Genomic DNA, 19931 nt, shown 5'->3' with positions numbered 1-19931 from the left:
GTGAATTAAGTAATGACAAGTCACTTTTTTTCAATGACTATAGTGATAAAAAATAAATACTTTTATTGCTCTCGTTAAAAATAAGATACAAACGATCTGAAGCTTGATAGGCCTGTTGAATGAATGAATGAATGCATCCATTATGAGGGCTGAGCTTTGGCCGTGTCCTGTAGTGAAGAAGTAATACGGACTTGGAAAGAGTGCGAGGGGGCTGTGGTCACCAAGGCCGGGTGCTGCGGCGTTCCTGCAGGTTTCGGATGAACCTGGCGTTGATTATGTCCCCACCCACCGACCAGGACTGAGCTGATGGATTCTGGACCGTTGGAGCAACTGTACTCGTAGGTTCCTCCCCAGACCCAAAGGCTAACAAGACCTGATCCTCACTGGACAACCTGGTGGGCAGGGAGACGGAGAGCGGGTTAGAGCTGCTAACAGGAATTACTATTAGAGATTCTTCAAGGCCCTAGGTGCCATTTCAATGAAGAGAACACCTGCTGGGGTATAAGGCCGGGACAGTTAACACTGTACAAACTTCAGCCCGCAGAGCATGGCAGCGGGAGGCACCAGAGCTCAACCCACGAGGAAGAAGGCTTGTGTTAGCAGGAAGCATGTGAGAGTAGTGTTAGTGTCAGAGGTGCGGGCGGCTGTTAGGGGAGGCGCAGACCTCACCTATCCTCTGCTTCCTGTTCCCCCTGCTTCCGTTCTTGGTTGCCTGTGGAAATACCAGGCATCTGGGGAGACTGCAGTAGTGTGTGTGGCCCTTGATTGGAGAATAAGGAGGAGTGACCACTTACCTGTGCCCGGGGATGAGGCACTGATTCCCCCATGGCGGCTGTAGTGGCAGCTTTGGGCTGCCAGCCCCGGGGGAGTCACCCTGTAGAAGAAATGGGAGATGATGGGAAGAGGCTCAGGATGAAAGATGGCGTGGAGGGGTCAGAGGAGAGAGGAGGAACAAGGACAGAGGGCCGCTGTCACCCAAGGGTTCCTGTCTAAGCTCTCCCCAGCAAAGGTAGGGGAGGGCTTATTTTATACCTCAAGATTTTTAAAGTATCCCTGCTGTGTTGCTTTATTCCAACGGGGTGGTGTGTGATGTGATCTAGTTATGTCATAAAAACACTCACGCAGCCTGGTGGTGGTGGCGCACGCCTTTAATCCCAGCACTTGGGAGGCAGAGGCAGGTGGATCTCTGTGAGTTCAAGGCCAGCCTGGGCTACAGAGCGAGTTCCAGGAAAGGCACAAAGCTACACAGAGTAACCCTGTCTCAAAAAACAAAAAACAAACAAAAAACACTCATGCATGCAAAAAAGGGGTTGTTGGACCATGTGCCCTGATGTTTGAAAACATAGTTACTTTAAGTATAAGATCTCAGACCAGAGTAGCAAGGCCAAATTTAGGAGGAAAGGGCTGTCTTTTCAGGAGGATGACAGACTCTGTTGGACTATTATTATTATTATCATCATCATCATTATTGAGGCAGGGTTTCACTATGTAGCTTGGCTGGACTGGAACGTGCTATGTAGATCAGGCTCGATTCAAACTCTTATCAAGATCTACCTGCCTCCTAAGAGCTGGGATTAAAGGCATGTGCCATCATGCCTGGTACCCTGTGGGGATGGTTAGTAGGGAGGACTTGTCTTGAGTGAGCACCGAGGGATGAGTGGGGCAGACATGAAACAGTCCTGAGGTTAATGAATCCCAAGAACCCAGCAAATCTTAACACTTTATCCAGGGCTGGCCAGGGGAAGGAGGCAGAAGTCACTGGGGGAGGGACCTAAAGTTAGCTCCCAAGTGGATAGAGAGGTCCACAGAGTTACTGCAACTCTAGGATAGAACCAGCAATAGAGATGGGCAGGGGCAGACCCTCAAAAGGGGGGTGGGGGACTCTGAGCTCTGCTGCAGATCTCAGAATGGAGAGGAGAGGAGACCCCAGGAAAACACTGACGCACAAATGAAGCTGACACCTTAAGCTGTTTTTCACTGAAAATGTCAATTTAGAAAACACAGAAGAATCCACACTTTATTGAGACAACACTGAGAGGAAGGAGGAAGGAGGGAGGAAGGGAGGTCCTGCTCCCAAGGACTTGAACACAGTGGGGCACCTGATCTACCACACGTTCGGGGGCGGGGGCATGGAGGCAGGGGAGGAGAATCTGCCTATGGAGGGAAAGGAGTAAGGGCAGCAGAAGGATGACCCCCCATTTCATCTCAAGACAATCTCACAAGTCTATTTATGGGGAGGCAGGGAGGTTAAGGGGCGTCCAGGATCTAATGGACCAGGCTTATCTTCAGAGACACAGCTACGTGGTCCTGGGGCGTTTGCTGGGATCTACTGTCTCTACTGCCAAGAGAGACTCAGATCATCGGATGAAAGCAACATCTGACACATCTACACATCGGGAAGTACGATTTTGGCAATGTTGGGAGGACCCTGCTGGGAAGCCAAGGGGTCCTTGTCCCACCAGCCTGGACTGCTCTGAAGCAGAGCTTGCTCACAGGCTGGCATCAGCAGACTAAGGGACAGGCTTGTTTGGCAGCAGGATGCAAGATCAGAGCTACCAGTGGGCACTGTGGAGGGAGTTCTCCATTGACAGGACACTCCTTAAAAGTTTCCCTGGTGGAAGAGGCCCTTGGACCCTCTCTGAAGGTCTGGAGTCTGACCATAAGCAGAGAATGTGCTTCTCTAGGGAGTCAGTAGGAACCATTTAGCCCAAGAGTTCTGGGAACAGAATGGGCTGTCTATTGGAGAGTATTCAGAGCACATGTTGGGAGTGTGGGGTGTCTTCTGTGGTAAGAAAAGCTACAAAGTGTTAGGCTATTTAGAACCCTGGCAACCCAGCTGTTCAAGAAAGGGGAAGAAAAAAATCTTGATGGAAGAGTGAGTTGCGGGTTGGGAAGGAGGAGGGCAAGGGGTAGCTGTCAGTATCGACTCTCCTCAGAGCGGGGAAGGGAGCTGTGGAGGGATGTCATGGACAGGAGGAGGGGAGAGGGAAGGCAGGGAGAGAGAAAAACAGAGATGTCAGAGGTGAAGAAGAAGCTAACAGGAGACATAAAGCTCTTGGCACGGAGGCCCTTGGCCTTGGAACCCAATGGTTCCCAATCTGTAAGACACATGCCTATCCCTGGCAAATGTTAAACCAAGATTCCCCCAGTTTTGAAAGGCTCAAAGCCCCCACCCAATGGATTCTGTCTTCCTACTCTTTTGATGACCTCATTAACTCTGGTCCATGGCTCCGTACACAGCACCTCAGAACCTTCACTCTTTTTCCAGACCAATGCTGCAGAAATTTGTGTTTTTGGGAAGATTTCACTGTTTCACATTTCTGGGGGATTCCCCTCATCCTTCACCATTCCTAACGTCTAGACATCCCAAGGCTCCCAAATTTGCAAGCCCTATTACCTGGTGCGTCTGCGCTGGGCTGGGCTGCCCCCAGGGTCAGAGGCCAGTAGAAGGCGGGCAGTGGGGTGTGGGGGGCAGAGACGCAGGGAGCGGAGCAGTTCTTGCTCTGGCACAAAGGGTCGGAGGGGACCCCGATCTGGAGAGCTTCCCAGGCTGCTAGAGCGTGGGGGTGGGTGAGCCGGAGGGGTGGCACGGCGAGGGGCCCTGTTCAGGGGCCAAGGAGGCTCCACAGCCACCTTCAGGACTGGGAGGAGAGGGAGAGCAGAGTCACAATGATCAAGGTTAGGCAGAAAAAGCAGCTGTAGCCTTTTATTACTGTCACCTGGCTACCTTCCCTTAACCATTCTTCCCCAGGTCCTTATGCCTACCCAGCCTCCCCTGATCTGGTTCTCCAGGCTTGGCCACCCTCTTCTGAGTCCTCAGCCCAGCTACCCTCCCCTAAACCCCCCCACCCCCCGCCACCCTCCCCAACCCCCTTACATTCTCTGTCACTGGAGGAGTATGGCTTGATGTCTCCCTCTGCCCTTTTTGGTGGCAGCTTCCGTGCTGGAGCTGGTGGTAACAGGGACACAGGAAGTTTTAGGAGACGCACCTTCCACCCCTCCTCCCTGCCACTTCCCCACTTCTCCCTGACACCACAGCTCCTCCTGGGAATGCCAGTATAGACGCCAGAAGCCGTGCCTGGCAAAGCCAGCACACCAAAGGGAGTCTGGGGGAGGAATGCTGGAGCACTTTCCGGGAGAGCCAGAAGGAGTAGGCCAAACACAGAGTTCAGGAGAAAGATCCAGGGCAGACCGGGGCCTGGGAAATACAGGAAAGGATGGCCAAGGGGAGGCGAGCTCTTACTGTCCATGGGTGTTGTCAGGCCCCCCTGGGGTTCTGGGGCAGTGGAATAGTCCCAGCTGGGCCAGTGAGGACCCTGGGTCCCTCTAGATGAGATGGACAAAGCCCTTGGTTAATTGGGAATTGTTCTGGGGAGGGGAGTAGAGAGGAGGTACAGAACCTCTCCTTCCTGTACAAAAAAGTATGGAAAGACTGAGGTTTTATTAGGTTTTAAGATAATAATAACAGAATGTGGTGGCACATGCCTTTAGTCCCTACACTGGAAAGGTAGAGGCAGGCCTGACAGACATGTCAAGTTTCAGGACAGCCAGAGTTACAGAGTGAGACCCTGTCTCAAACAAGGAGCCAGGCACGGTGGTGCATGTCTTTAATCCAAGAACTCGGGAGGCAGAGGCAGGACAGGCTTTGAGTTCAAGACCACCCTGGTCTACATAACAAGTTCCAAGACAGTCAGAGTAACACAGAGAGATCCTGTCTCAACCCCTTCATCCCCCCCAAAAGAGAAAAAATTATGGGCATCGGCAAAAGGGTTTCAGCAAGTGGAAATTACTGTATGACAAGGGGCAAGGGTGGGTTACCTCCCTTTCCTAGGTTCTGCTTCACAAACAAGGATGGAGAACCCAATCAGCCCTCTGTGGATCTGCATCCATCCCAGATGGTAGCATGACCTCACTGCCTGCTGGACAGTAGCCTCCGAAACCACCACAGGTCATGGACATGATGGGCCTCTGGGAGCCTGGGGCTGACACTAATAAAGAGCAATGAGCTCTTCTTTTTTTTTTTTTTTTTTTGTTGGTTTTTCGAGACAGGGTTTCTCTATGTAGCTTTGGAACTCACTCTGTAGCCCAGGCTGGCCTCGAACTCACAGAGATCCACCTGCCTCTGCCTCCCGAGTGCTGGGATTAAAGGCGTGCGCCGCTAGCGGCGGCGCCGCCGCCGCCGCCGCCACCACCACCACCACCACCTGGCACAATGAGCTGTTCTTTGGGCCACTGTTACTCCTTTTCTAGATCAAGGAGTAACTAACCACAAGGCTATCCCAGGAAGGCCATTCTGTGCCATGCAGCACACTACTGGTGAGGGCTGTGCCCTCTCCCTGAGGATGTACTCGGGGAGGGAGCAGGGGAGGCAGGAGGCAGCCTGTGAGTTTTACTCCAAATAGGTTTATTTATTTTATTTGGTTTTTTTTTTTTTTTTTTGTTTTTGTTTTTTTTTTTTTTTTTTTTTGAGACAGGGTTTCTCTGTATAGCCCTGGCTGTCCTGGAACTTTGTAGACGAGGCTGGCCTCGAACTCACAGAGATCCACCTGCCTCTGTCTCTCGAGTGCTGGGATTAAAGGCATGCCCCACCATGCCCAGCCAGGTTTAATTATTTTTCAAAAAATATTTTTCTTTTAAGACAGGATCTCATATGTAGCTCTGGCTAGCCTAGACCTTGCCATGTAGACTAGGCTAGCTCCAAACTCATATAGCACTAGCTGCCTTGGCCTCCTGAATGCTGGGATCAAAGGCATGTGTCACCATGCCAGGTAAAAATGTTATAAATTGAGAGCATTTAAACTTTGGACTGTTCACATCACTATGCCATGAATAGAAATCAAAGGACTGTTGGGCTCACTTGCCTGTCACTCCCTGGCTGACAGAGCCTGAAGAATTTACAGAGTAATCTGATTTTGGCCTGTTTTGAGGGAGCTGACCTAGTCAAGAGGCCGTGCTGACATCGGTGGCCAGCCAAGCTCTGAAGGGGCTTAAAGAGAACCCTTGCTGAGGGCAGGACATCTCGGCCGTGAACAGTGTGGTTAAAGCATGTGCTTCAGCATTAGCAGGATCCTAGTTCTTCCCTGTTATACAATGCACTAGCTCCCAGCAGGGCACGGCAAACCGAAGAGACTGCTGGGTATGTGGGTGGCTTTTGGGTGTTCTAAAGTGCCAGCGGCTAGCACTGCACACTTCAGAACCTCTGGAGAAACCAGACGTCATGGCCCTTTAATTCCACCCAGTCCATGCAGGATTTACCAGCAGGCGTGGGATCGACCTCCGAAGCACGAGAGTGTCGAGTTGCCCTCAGAGAGGGAGTTGGGGGCCCTGTGAGGAAGGAAGAGGTGGTGGCCCTCAGTGGGGGCCAGTGGGACCAAGAGCCCACCTCTTTCCTTCCCTCTTCCCAACTACTAGACCAACACAAGGTAAGGAAACTTACGATGCTGATGGGCAAAGAAGCCTTCAAAGATCACAAAGTTGTTCACCTGGAAGAAGAAGTAAACGAGGCACGTTGTCCACTCAATCTCAGCACAGTGGGTACAGAACCCTTGCCAGAAAGACCACACAGGTGGGCATGGATGTAGCTCAGCTAGCAGAGTGCTTACCTACCATCCATGAAGCCCTAGGTTCAAGCCTCAGCACCACATACATTAGGTACAGTGCCACATGCCTGTCACCCTAGCACTTGGAAAAGAAAGGTAGGAGGACTGAGTTCAAGGTTATCCTCAGGTAGACAGAGAGCTGGAGGCCAGCCTGGGCTACAAGAGACCCTGCCCCAAGAAACAAAAACTAGGGGCTAGAGAGATGGTTCAGTGCCTAAGAGCACTGGCTGCTCTTGCAGAAGACTTATTTTCCAGCATCCAACATGGCAGCTTACAACTATCTGTAACTCCAGTCCCAGGGGATCCAAAACCCTTTCTGACCTCCTTCATGGGTACTAGGCACACCCATACTGCACATATATTCATGCAGGCAAAATATTAATACATATAAAATAATAAAATAAATCTAGCCAGGCAGTGGTGTCACATGGCTTTTCTCCCAGCAGAGGGAGAGGTGGCCAGATGGTCTACAGTCAAGAGGACAAAACCGAAGCCTAACACTTCCTGTTTTCAGAACTTACTATTGAACCACAGAAATCAAATCAGTATAACAGAAGGATCCAAGAGCTAAAAACACATGAATATACAGTGTGAAAGTGGCCTAGGACAGACGTCAATCAACAGAACTGAATCAAAGGTCCAGAGATAAACTTATGTGTCCATGGTCAACTGATTTTCAACAAAGGTGCCAAGATCATTCAACAGAGATTGAACAAATGTTTCTTTAACAAATGGTGCTTGGAAAAATGAATATCCACACGCAGAGTTATTATCATAGCAGAGATGCAAAGTAAATCAAGGGGCTGGGAGATACTGCTCTTCTGGGTCCCTTCCATTCCCAGCATCCACATGGCAGCTCACAACCACCTGTAATTCCAGGGGATCCAACTCCCTATTCCCACCTCTGCAGATACTGCATGCACATGGTACACATACAAACATGCAGTACTCAAACATACATATAAATCTTAAACAGAGAGCTCACATGACACCTGCTAATATTAATATTTTACAGAACATCTGTTGGCATTACTTACAAGCTAACTTCTCCACTTGTCCACAGTAAGCAGCAAGTGTCCGATGTGAAGAATGTGCCCCCTTCCACTGTTCTTACTTTTTTTCCCTCAAACTCACAGAGATCCTCCTGCCACTGCCTCCGGAGTGCTGGGACTAAAGGCATGTGCCACCACCTCCCAGCTGTGATTGTGTTTTTCACTCAGTTAAAAACCAAAGCCTTACAGTGACTGGTGTGGCCCTCAGTGGCCCCTTCCTTTCCCTCGGCTCTACCTCCTGCAATCCTTGTCACACTGAGCTGGGCCGGTCTCACTGCTTAACCTTTTCACTGGCCATCACCTCACTCTGGACACTGCACCGCCACACACTTGCTTCATGCTGTTGCACAAATGGACTAGCTTCTCAGTGGCAGCTTCCTCCAATATCTCACTTGCACCTGTGAAGCCACTCCCCCACCAACACTGGTTTCATTTTCTCAGAACACCCTGAACTAAAGAAAAGAACGCTTTTGGTTTTGTTGTTGTTGTTATTTAAACAGGGTCTCTCTAGGAAGTCCTGGAACTCAACATTCAGATCAGGCTGGCCTTGAATTTAGAGACCTGCCTGCCTCTGCCTCCCCAGTGCTGGGACTAAAGGGATGCACCACCTTGCCTGGCCCTAGAATACATTATGTTTGTCTGGTTCCACATTTAGAAAGCAGATTCTTTGGTTTGGTTACACATTCCTAGTGCCCACAACAGTATCAGACACACAGTAAATGTTTGTTGAATGCATTAGCAATGTGTCTCTACACTCACAAACAAAGTCACCCTCCCATGATCCGCCAAGCCCCCTGAGGACTGAGATGTCTATTATTCTGGATCTTCCATAAATGTTGACCAATGAGAAACACCCTGTGTGAGAACAAGGTGGAAATGAGCTGCTTATGTTTGGGTATGAAAATGAAGTACAGTAAACAACCTATGTCCAGGTGTGGTGGAGAACTCTGGAAGTAGAGGCAGGATGATCTTTATGGTTCGCAGCCAGCATGATTTACACAGATAGCTCCAGGACAATCAAAGCTACACAGAGAGACCCTGTCTCAAAAAACCAACAACAGAAAGAGAGGAAGAACCCCGATAAAGGATCACAGGCTATGATGTGGCTCAGAGACTAAGGACCCTTACTCCTCTTGCAGAGGACCCAGGTTAGGTTCTCACACCTCTGGCCTCCATGGTTCTTACTCACTGTACACATATTCTCATGTAGGCACACTCACATACACATACATATAAACAAAGAATGGATAATTTTTAGAAAAGAATAAAAATAACAAGTGGGCATGGTAATCTGGCAGTTAGGAGTCTGAGGCAGGATTACTGTGAGTGTAAAGCCATCCTGGGCTACACTGGGAGTTTCAGTTACAGAATGAGATCCTGTCTAAAAACAGGCCAGCAGAAATCCCCTAAGACTGACCGTGGTGCAGGCAGAGGTAGGCAGATCTCTGTGAGTTCCAGGCTAGCCAACACCGCACCACGAGACTCTCTCAAAAATAAGTCTCTCAAAACAACAAAAAAGCAGTGCATAGTGGTACATGCCTTTAATCCCAGCACTCTGAGCAGAGGCAGGTGGATTGCTATCAGTTTGAAGTCAGCCTGGTCTACGTAGTGAGTTCTAGGACAGCCAGAGCCACACAGTGAGACCCCAGCTCAAACAAACAAACAAAAAACAAAACAAAACAAAACAAAAAACAAAAGAGAAAAGAAGACAGGATGAACGTTTCTAGAACATGTAATAGTGTAAGAAGAAAAAGATTTAGTTGTAAAATAAATCACACTAGACACTGTGACATAATCCTAGTTCTTGGGAAGCTGAGGCAGGAGGATCATCCGTTTGAGGTGGGCAGGCTATACAGCAAGTCTCCTTCAAAAACAAAACAGCTGGTCATCAAGGTACCTGTCATCCCATAACTCAGGAGGTAGAGAGAAGAGAATTACCATGAGTTCAAGGCCAGCCTTAGACCCTGTTTCAAAAAAAAAAAAAAAAAAAAAAAAAAAAAAAAAAAGGTGGTGTCCTGGACACATGTACATATAAGCAAAGCTAAAAGGACTCAGTAGATTTTATATATATGCACATCTATGTACATATATATGTACATGTAACAATAATAAAGAAGAGATCATTTGGGAGAAGGGAGTTGGAGGGGCAGCAGTGCTGTAGATACAGAGCTCACGTAGGAAGTTCTCAAAAAAAAGAAAGCAGCTGAGGTGTTGGCACATTCCTCTAATCCCAGCACTCTGGAGGCAGAGGCAGGGGGATCTCTGTGTGCTTCAGGCCAGCCTGGGCTACAAGTTCCAGGACAGCCAGAGTGACCCAGTGAGACTTTATTTGAAAATATTAAAAGAAATTAGAGGCTGAAGAGATGGCTCAGCAGTTTAGAGTGCATGCTGCTCTTGCAAAGGACTGAGGTTCAATCCCCAGCACATGGTGGCTCCCAACCATCTGTAACTCCAGTTCCAGTGGTCTGACACCCTCTTCTGACCTGTTTGTACAGGCATGAAAATGGTGCACATATACACACGTAGGTGAAACATTCATACACATAAAATGAAATGTCTAAAACAACAACAAAACAACCCAAGGTAGAACCAGTCAGATGTCTCAAGGGTACAGGCACTTGCTGACCCTGAGTTCAATTCTCAGAACCCATGTGGTAGAAGGTCCAAACTGATTCTCACATCTTTCATCTCCACACATGAACTACAATGCACAGTAAGAAAATAAATGTAAATTTTTTAAAAAGGGGAGTAGAGATGTAATTCAATGGCAGAGCACATGTATCGCATGCTCAAGGCCCTAGCTCTGATCCCTAGCACAACCACAGGATCAGTCAATCTAATGGGATTGCTCAGGGAGATGAGGTGCTGCCTCTGTGCAGAGCCTCTAACCTGCGGGACTGTGGTCTCCAGGTTGTAGTGCTTGTTCAGGAACTTCAGCAGCTTTGGTGACGGTCGATCAATGGCCAGCTGGTGTGGTTCAACTCGCTCTTTCTGTAGGAAATGGGAGACTTGGGGGCAGGGGGTGTTGGGGGAGCATGCTAGCAGGAAATTGGGAGCCTCGCAAGGGAACATGAACAAAATGGACCACTGTGGGGCAGGCAGCAGAGCCTCTGGGAGTCCCAGGGTGAGGAACCTTTTAGATCTGCTTTGACTAACCCATAAAGACGGGGTGGTACCTGTAACATATACTGAAAGAGTTCTCGCCCATGGCCATGCCGCTGCACCGACTCGTGGATGTAAAAGTCCAGAATGCAAAGTGGTTCTACCTCATTGTGAGCTTCACGGTCATCCTACAAGGTCGAGAACAACACAACTTTTTAGGCGCCAGGCATCTTTGTTACCCACCCCACCCCATCCTCCTCCACATTTCTTCTCCGGCACCAAAGCTTACAAACGCCCAGTCTGCAGCAACACTCACCAGTACAAAGAGCTTCTTGTATCCAACTTTGAGGAAACCAATAATGGCTCCTTTCCCTGCCCTGTGGGGTGGGGAAAATCATGAACCAGTAGCAACTGTCGGGGAGAGATAGTAAAAGAAAGGCGAACAGCTAAGGATAAGTAAGGGTTTGATTCGGATGGAAGAACAGAACTCACGATCGGGCTGAAGTGTCCTTTAGTATATAAACAACATGGCGGTTACTCTGCATTCTACAAGCACTGGTGATGGGTGCGGGGAGGTGCTGGGCCTGCAGAAATGAAGACAGACTTTGTACGGGCCCTTATCTGCCACCCCAGTTTACCTTTACTGGTCCTAGAGGTGCCCCGTACCTTGGCAGAGGCCTTTCCCAGTTCATCTACAATAGTCATGATTTGCTGCTGCAGATCCACACTACAGAGAGAGGGGTCAGTCAGACACTTGCTGGGGTTACACCCCTGGCAGCCTGCTTGCTCCCACCCAGGGTCTTCCATGGGGTCTCTGCCTTTGCTTGGAACTCTTCATCTCCCACCTCACCCCTCCATACCCCAAACTTCTGTTTCACAGCTCCCATGTTAAGATTACTGTGGGGCACTAGGAAAGGCGGGTCACCCACAGTCTCTAGTCGAGGTCACATTGGGTCAAGGGATGAAAGGTTAAGGATGCAGGCCGATTAACCCAGCTAGATCTAGGGTCAAAGGCCACCAAAAACCAGGCTGTGAACGCAAGAATGGCCAGTAGTCAGCGAGAAGGGGGCGTGGTGCCTTAACCAGATTTGGCGAGGAACCGGGACAGAAGGGCTACGGGGCGGGTTTGAAATGTCACCGGGCCGGCGTTGTGGTTCCGGGTCGGCGGGCCGGAGGCCGCAGGTGCTGGTCCAGCACGGTGATCCGCTCCGGGAACAGCGCATCCACATCGAACGGGAACTCCATGGCCCATTGTGCAGGACCGGACACGCCCCACACAACGTCATTTCCGCCACCAGGGGCGCAAACCCTGTCTTTATTTCCAGGACCCGCCTCCAGGGATCGCCCCGCCCCCACAGCAGGGTTCAGCAGCCTGGGAGACCCCATTCTTCTGGCCAAACCGGTGGTCCCCCTGGCAACAGGACTCCTCTTGAAGGTCTGTGCCCCTGTAGTGCCATGGCGACCAAGCACTTTTCTCCAGGGCCTCACAGTGAACAGCCAAGGGGACCCACAAGACAGAATGGCCTTTATACACCCTTTCCTTGCTGGAGTTGCAGGCAGGGTGAGTTAAGACTGAACACCTCCCACCTCACAGCAGCACCCCATCTCATACATTTCACCCCCATGTTCTGCAAAGTCAGCGCAAAGGAAACCAGAGGCAGAGAGAGACAGCTTTATTATAGAAGAGCTGTGCCAGCAGGTTTAAATCAGGGACACAGTATCCAGGGCACACAAATGAGTTGTCTCCTGTTCATGTCTGAACCCTTCCAGTTTCCCATGTGCATCTAGACCTCTCTCCTCAACCTCAGATGTGTCTGTCCTCTTCAGTAATCACCTCCTCTTCAGGGTCGTCACTGTCCCAAAACAGACACGTTTCAGAACACATGACATCACATAACCCTAGACACGACTCCCTTAATCCCCGACTTCTTCCCTAGTTCACACGTTCTAAGCACTCTGGGAGCCCATCTGCTCAGGGGTTTCTGCGGGTGGTGTACTGGGCACCTCAGGCATCGACTCAGGCGGGGGGCCACTTTCTTCTAGGAGGTTTCCCTGATAGAGCCGGCGAAGGCGGGACAGTTCTCTTTCTGGTGGCTGCTGCCAGCTGTACCACGGGTACCAAGGTTGGCCTGCCAATAGTGTGGGGGCCGGCGGAGTGACACTGACAGCCCCATGGACAGCACGGAAGTCAGCGTCTCGGGGCTCAACCTGGGGAACGTAGTGACTGAGGAGACCTAAGGGATGAAAGGGAATAACGAGGATGAGGAAGTGAGGAAAGGCAGTTGACATCAAAGACAAGAGAGATACTACCAAAACCAACACACAGCAAAGAGGCACTACAGATGGAGGGACCAATCAGGACCATCAGGCCCATTTCAGCAGGCCATACACTGTACAACCAGCCAAGGAGACAAAGAACAGGAAGGGTACTGCCCGGGCTCTCCCCTGCAAAGCTGCATTCCGTCAGTGTCTACACTGCTGAAGGGCACCCTTCACTCATCTGTGCAAAGGCGCTGTGTAAGCCAGGTCACAAGACTAGAGAAGGGCAGAACAAGGAACATGACTGTCAAGATTCAGGAGACAGAGTACAGTGAGGAAAGAAACGTTTCTTCCTTCATGTTTTAAACAGCGTCTCAGTATGTAGTCCTAGTAGCCTGAAATTTGCAGCTGGGACCACAGACTCTAGCACCACACCCAATTCAGAAGAAACTCTAGGAGTACATTCTCAGAGACAGAGCACACAAGCACCGTCCAGTCCAAGTCACTTTGCCACACCTAAGAAAACCTTGCCTCCTCGCTCTCACTTACCACACTCCCTGGCTTTCTGGATGGCCTGGGTCAGCTTCTTATGCTGCTTCATACAGACCCCTACAGAGAGAAAATTAACTCGGAGCACATCCCCCAAAGTAGAGTTAGCAAAAGTCTTCTATACAGAGGCAGCTAGTTCATCATGGAGGAGCTGGCTTTACTTAATGACCTCTGCCCCCAACCTTCCCACACAGCCAGTTTCCATCTGCCCCATCTGCAGCCGCCTGAGAGCAGGATGAGGACCTCAGATGACTAGCCACTATAGAGATGTCACTGAGTGATAAAGTCTGCAGATGGGCCTGAAGACGATTCAATGGGCAAGTGCAGGCAAGGCTGACTCGTACAATACAGAGAAAGATTCCATAAGGGAAGAAATGATTTCAAATTAGGGAATGTGATAAGGATAGCAGTAATTAGCCGGGCGGTGGTGGTGGTGGTGGTGGTGGTGGTGGTGGTGGTGGTGGTGGTGCACACCTTTAATCCCAGCACTCGGGAGGCAGAGCCAGGTGGAGCTCTGTGAGTTCGAGGCCAGCCTGGTCTACAGAGCAAGATCCAGGACAGGAACCAAAATTACACAGAGAAACCTTGTCTTGAAAAACAAACAAAACAAAACAACAACAAAAAGAATAGCAGTAATTATCCTGTTTCCATTCTGGAGACTGACAGTAAAAGTTTCCTTACAAAAGGAACTTATCACAGGCTCATGCTCCTCCCCATACATAGTGAGTTCAGGCTATTCTTGCTCTTTAGGTCCTTCCGTCTCTGTCTATGATATATGACATTCAGCTTGGCTACTGTTACCTGGAAGCAGATGTAGACCATATGAAAAGCTGGACATGGCCACAGGCCACCAAGGGTAAAAAGTAGAGATAGTCCTGAATTGTTAAACTTAGTTGTTTTTCTTGTTCTTTTTGGGTTTTTTGTTTACTTTTTTTATTTTTTATTTTTTTTAAAGACAGGGTATCTCTATGTAGTTCTGGCTGCCTTGGAACTTACTATGTAGACCGGGCTGACCTCAAACTCACAGGGATCAGCCTGCCTCTGCCTCCACCTTCCCAGTGCTGGGATTAAAGTCATGGTTTACCTTTCAAAGCACATTTTGTTTTGTTTTGTTTTTCTGAGACAGGGTTTCTCTGTGTAGCTTTTGAGGCTGTCCTGGAACTCAATCCATAGATCAGGCTGGCCTCAAATTTACAAAGATCTGCCTGCCTCTGCCCCCCAGTGCTGGGATTAAAGGCGTGTGCCACCACCGCCCGGCTCAAAGTACATTTAGACAGTGGCTTACCAGAGGCTCACCTTAGTCTTTTGTGTACATGTAACTGTTTTAGCCTAGTGAGTATCTTCATGAAATACAGTCTCCAAAAGCTTCAATCACACTTCTGGGTGCAATACATAGGAGCAATCAAACATCTACCACCCAACAGCATGAACCAGGAGTGCTCCAAGGAAGAACTACAGCGGTATTAACAGCAATGTCAAGCTAACCTGTATATGGGGCGTGGAAGATCATACCAGTGTGGGCGCAAACAAACTGTTCCAAGAGTTTCACATTCTGCAGGAAAGAGATATAAACAAATGTGTCAAGAGGTGGTCAAGACCTCTGGAGGCTGACTGTAGACACCTTATACATCCACACAGTCCGTTGTGGTGGCATACCCCAGTAGAGCATGAAGAAAAGGCAAACACAGAAGGATGACGAGTTTGAGGCCAGCCTGGGCTACATCTGGTTGTAGTAATCCCAGCACTTAGGAGGCAGAAGCAAGGCAGATCTCTCTGAGTTCAAGGCCAGCCCATAGCTGCACTTGACTGCTCTGTGCCTCTCTTGATGCCTCCTTCAGCTTTAGCCTCCCCACTTCACCTCACACACGACCTACATCCTGTCACTGAGTTACGGAGAAGCACGTTCCCAAGTTTCCACCTCTGGGCATAAAGTTGGGGATAGTCATCAAGGTCCTAGAAATTACCTAGAAATGATGACATGATGGATATGTAATAAGTAATACAATAGCATGCTGAATATAGTGCATAAAATACAGTATGTAACTAAGAGCAGTTTAATAGTTCTAATTAGATAAAACAACCAGGTAAACCACACAGGATAGGAACAGAGAAGACAGTACACACACCTACCACCGTTCCCAGCCCAGTCATTGCTTCTTTTTGTAACATTCATGATGTGCTGGAAGGATATGAACCCTTATCAACAGACTGATACTCAGTATCCCCAGCTTCCTCAATGCCCAGTTTTGGCTCCTGTGAGCATCTTTATGATCTTTACTATTCACTAAGAAGCAAGCTTCAGCTAGGCATAGGTGGCGCACGCCTTTAATCCCAGCACTCGGGAGAAAGAGCCAGGTGGATCTCTGTGAGTTCGAGGCCAGCCTGGTCTACAGAGCAAGATCCAGGACAGGCTCCAGAGCTACACAGAGAAAACCTGTCTTAAACAAACAAAAAACCCAAAAACAAACAAAAAAGAAGCAAGCTCCATCATTTTGAAGGCTTTTGTGGCGGGAAGGATCTATTCTACTCTGTAGCTCCTTTCATATCTGTTATCTAGCCCCAGGTCCCAGCATCTCACTGAACACTGGGAGGAGAAGGAAATAACAACTAAGCAAGGTGGTAATTGCAGAAATCAGCCTGCAGAGAGAGGAGGACAGTGAGTTGAGGTCAGCTGGAGCTATAGAAACAGATCCTTTCTCAAAAGAGGAAAATGGAGGAAAGCTCCTGCCCCCCAAAACAGGGCAATATATTTGCTAATAATTGTAATAATAGATAATAAATAGGGTTCTTTCCCTTGAATTCCTCCTGTCTTTGGAAATTTTTCCTTCATAAATTCTTTTTTTTCCTTCCAAGAGCTCAGAGAGATCTACCTGGCTCTGCCTCCGAGTGCTGGGATTAAAGACGTGTGCCACCACCACCCAGCTCCTTCATAAATTCTTTTGCTTAAAAAAAATAGTAATAATAATAAAAAATAACCTTTGAGCTACGTGTGGTATCATCACACACCTGTAACCTACAGCCCTTAGGAAGGCAGGAGGATCAGAAGTTTAGCTGCATAGCAAGCCCGAGGCCACTTGGGACACTCATCCTGCCTTCCTGCTTAACCGCTGGTTATCATCCCCAGAAGTGAACTTTCTTTCCCTTTCTTTTTGTAACAGGTGGGGTAGATTATGGCAGGGCCTGGAACTTGGAACTTACATTTCTTCTTCTTCTTCTTCTTCTTTTTTTTTTTAAAGATTTATTTATTTATTATGTATACAACATTCTGCCTGCATGTGTCCCTGCAGGCCAGGAGAGGGCACCAGATCTCATTATAGATGGCAGTGAGCCACCATGTGGTTGCTGGGAATTGAACTGATGACCTCTGGAAGAACAGCCAGTGTTCTTCACCTCTGAGCCATCTCTCCAGCCCTTACATTTCTTCTTTAGCCTTGCCAGTATGGGATTATAGACATATGCTAACTTGGGCTGCGTTCAAATATGTGTCTTTTTTTTGTTGTTGTTGTTTTTCAAGACAGGTTTCTCCATGTAGCCCAGACTGTTCTCAAACTCACAAATCTGCTTGCCTCTGCCTCCTAAGTGCTGGGATTAAAGGCCTGCACCATTGAGTCCAGCTCAAATACGTGTTTTCCGTACTTGGAATTTAGACTACAAATTTTAAGAGAATGAACTAAACCTTTGCACTAAAATCCATAGTAGAGGGTGAAACCTGGAAAGAGAATGTTTTCATTCATATTGGCAGTCATTGGGATTGTACAGGTATAGGGATATGAAAGAGTATGAGACACCTCTGATGATCTCTTGAGCACTATGGAGAGGCTCCAAATCCTAATTACAGATAAAAGAGTCTGCTTACCCTAAAGTCAACATGCAACTTGTGATCCCGGCAGATAGGGCAAGGATTTCCAGTCACTTTATTTTTACGCTGTAGAGAAGAAACTGTTGTTAAAGATACAAAACATAGTCACAAAAAGGACTGACGCTGGCTTCCCCATGGCCTCCTCTTCACAACCCATCAAGATGAAAACCTTAAAAACTTACAATACATGTCTTTCGGGTCTGCTGGGGGGGTACACCACCTTTGTGATTGCGGCGGTAGTCGGCCCAAATGGGGCGAGAACCATAGCGGTTCTGGTACTCTGAAATAAAGACCAGATGAGTTTATTTATGATGGAGGTGGCAGGGATCTTCTCTAGCTACCTACTTCAGGCCCCATCTTCCCTTGCTTCCCCCCAATCTGGGGTACCTTCTGAATCCAGATATTTCCAAGGTTCATTCTCATAAGGGGAGAGGGGAAGTGACGATGGAGAACCTTCTTCAGGAGGACCTTTGGTGCAGAGAGTCCGGAGGGGAACCTATAAAGGAAAGTAAAATGAGGATGAGTTTCAAGAAAAGGATGCAATTATTTGGTTTATTATACTTTGGGGAGAGAGGTGGAATATGTGTCCAAAATATCAGAATAATTCAGCAGGAAGAGACACGAAAGTAGCATTTCTTGGGGGGGGGGGGGAGCAGCGCGTATGGTGGCACATGCCTTTAATCTCAGCACTCAGGTGGCACAGGCAGGCCGGATCTCTGTGAGTTCAAGGCCAGACTGGGCTACAGAGTGAATCCCAAGAAAGGTGCCAAGGCTACACAGAAAAACCCTGTCTCAACAAACAAAAAATGGCAACCATTCTATCTAGCTCTGATCAGATCCTATAGAATGAGCCAACAAGGTAAAGGATCAGGATGTTAGTGGAATGTAACAATTAAAAAAAAACTTGGCAAACAAAGTTCTGTGCTTGATGGGCATTGGTTGGATCTGGTGGAAAAGAGAACTATGTCTAACCCTTTGAAAATAATGAAAATGAGATTTATGGAGAGCAGGGGCTGCATCAGACAAGGGAGAAAAACACAAAGACACTGAGCTGACCAGTTTCATAAAATGCTGCAGGTCAGCATTCCACGGGGCAAAACAAATTTGAGTGCTAACGCCAGCTTTAAAGCTATCAAGCCTGTTATTACTTCAAAGCTATCAAGCCTGTTATTACTTCGGTTGTGACCCCTGTCACCACTCTTTAGTTCCACTTTAGGGAGTGTCGCCGAGACAAGCCTTCAAGCTAATTCTCCCTGCCCTGCCAAGAAACTCCAGGGTGGTGAGTACCTCAGGCGAGAGGGTATCTTCAAGCCAGGGAGCAGAATTAAACGCTCATGCATCCTCTGATAAGAAACTGACGTTAGCAGATGGAGTAGGGAGTGGGTGGATTATGCCTGTAATACCATAGTCTGGGAGGTGAAGGCAGAAAGATCAGGAGTTCAAGGTCACTTACGAGGTCAACCTGTATGAGACTGTCTCTGCAACAGGGGCATTTAAAAAAATTACAATTGGGATCCTTTAATACAAGGACATTTATTCCAACTTCAGATTCCAAACACATAGTTAAGAGTTAGTTGCGTATGTCTAGAGGAGTAGTCCACCGGCCTAATTCTTTTGCCTGTTGGTACTTGGAGAAGACAATGACACGTACCTCTGGCTTTCCCTAAGGCTCAGTGTTAGAACACGCGCGCCGTGGGGGACAGAGGGTGGTGCACGACCAAGACGTAAACATGTGGGGAGAGTGTGACCCTCGACTCCTCGCAGCGGAGCGAAGGTCGAACGTATAGACACCATGGGGATGCAGAGAAAGTCCTCCCAGGTGTTACCTGAACTCCATAGGAGCTTCGCAAGAGGTTAGGAACCCGCCTCAGAAGCGTGTGCGGTAAGGAGGCAGCCATCTTGACGCACGCCCGACGTACGGCCGGCCGGAAGGGAAAACGACTGCGCATGTTCGGGACACTGACTGGGGCGGGGCCAAGGCTAGCCTCGCAATGCGGAAGGCGGATGTTCACGTGCGTAAGGACGGAAGCGTCAAAGGGCGGGGTCCGCAGCGAGGAGCGAATTTAAACTGCGTCACAATCGAACTAGCCTTCAAAATTGCTTTTTTCCCGGACGAGTCGCGATGACTCATAGATTCCATAGTTAGTGTATGACACTAAAGCAGTTTTGAGTGCGATTTGGACCGGACTGATCTCATTGCGCATGCGCCTGGTCGTTTCGACCAACCCCGGGTGAGACTCCCGGGCCGGGGCGGAAGTGGTGGCGGCAGAGGAGAGGGAGGTGCCGGACGCGGCGATCACGCGCTGGCGCAGAGGGGCACGGAAGGAGACGGAAGTGGGGAACGGGGGAAGGGGCTCCCCGAAGGCGGAGGACGGGCGTCCAATCCGCGGGTGGCCTGGCCTTCACGTCGGCCAATCGGCCTTCGCCTCGCGCACAATGTCTCGTGACGAGGGCGTTTCTCCATCACGTTAGGGTGCGTTGGGCGGTGGTCGGGTATAAAAGACTCCGCCC

At 49.0% G+C, this 19931-nt stretch overlaps 2 protein-coding genes across 9 annotated transcripts; both read right to left on the bottom strand.

Annotated features, from left to right (window-relative positions):
- Positions 1-38: 38 nt before the first annotated feature.
- Positions 39-12043, bottom strand: Atat1 (alpha tubulin acetyltransferase 1). 6 transcript variants are annotated; one of them, XM_052744116.1, is made up of 13 exons: positions 11892-12043; positions 11420-11480; positions 11246-11337; positions 11070-11130; positions 10828-10941; positions 10541-10642; positions 6437-6482; positions 6256-6324; positions 3878-3949; positions 3398-3641; positions 795-874; positions 670-712; positions 39-392 (listed from the first exon to the last, which is right to left on the bottom strand). In XM_052744116.1, exons 1-13 carry the CDS (start codon positions 11996-11998, stop codon positions 218-220), a joined length of 1266 nt encoding a protein of 421 aa, XP_052600076.1. In that variant the 5' UTR covers positions 11999-12043; the 3' UTR covers positions 39-217. The 6 variants fall into 6 exon arrangements, with proteins under 6 accessions (XP_052600076.1, XP_052600080.1, XP_052600077.1 ...); XM_052744120.1 differs by lacking the exon at positions 11892-12043 and adding an exon at positions 11614-11881; XM_052744117.1 differs by lacking the exon at positions 6256-6324.
- A 367-nt stretch (positions 12044-12410) lies between these two features.
- Mrps18b (mitochondrial ribosomal protein S18B) lies at positions 12411-19379 on the bottom strand. 3 transcript variants are annotated; one of them, XM_052744124.1, is made up of 8 exons: positions 19247-19379; positions 17808-17916; positions 17603-17700; positions 17418-17486; positions 15047-15113; positions 13562-13621; positions 12758-12987; positions 12411-12606 (listed from the first exon to the last, which is right to left on the bottom strand). In XM_052744124.1, the coding sequence occupies exons 1-8, from the start codon at positions 19367-19369 to the stop codon at positions 12604-12606; spliced, it is 759 nt and encodes a 252-aa protein (XP_052600084.1). In that variant the 5' UTR covers positions 19370-19379; the 3' UTR covers positions 12411-12603. The 3 variants fall into 3 exon arrangements, with proteins under 3 accessions (XP_052600084.1, XP_052600083.1, XP_052600085.1); XM_052744123.1 differs by having other exon boundaries at positions 12411-12987; XM_052744125.1 differs by lacking the exons at positions 13562-13621; positions 15047-15113 and having other exon boundaries at positions 12411-12987.
- Between the last annotated feature and the right edge of the window lie 552 nt (positions 19380-19931).

The sequence above is a fragment of the Peromyscus californicus genome, unplaced genomic scaffold (genome assembly GCF_007827085.1).
Source record: "Peromyscus californicus insignis strain IS unplaced genomic scaffold, ASM782708v3 Scaffold_19__1_contigs__length_69161282, whole genome shotgun sequence".
Taxonomy (NCBI): Eukaryota; Metazoa; Chordata; class Mammalia; order Rodentia; family Cricetidae; genus Peromyscus; species Peromyscus californicus.
Note: the sequence above shows the minus strand (reverse complement) of the source record. Positions and strands in the feature narration are given on the sequence as shown.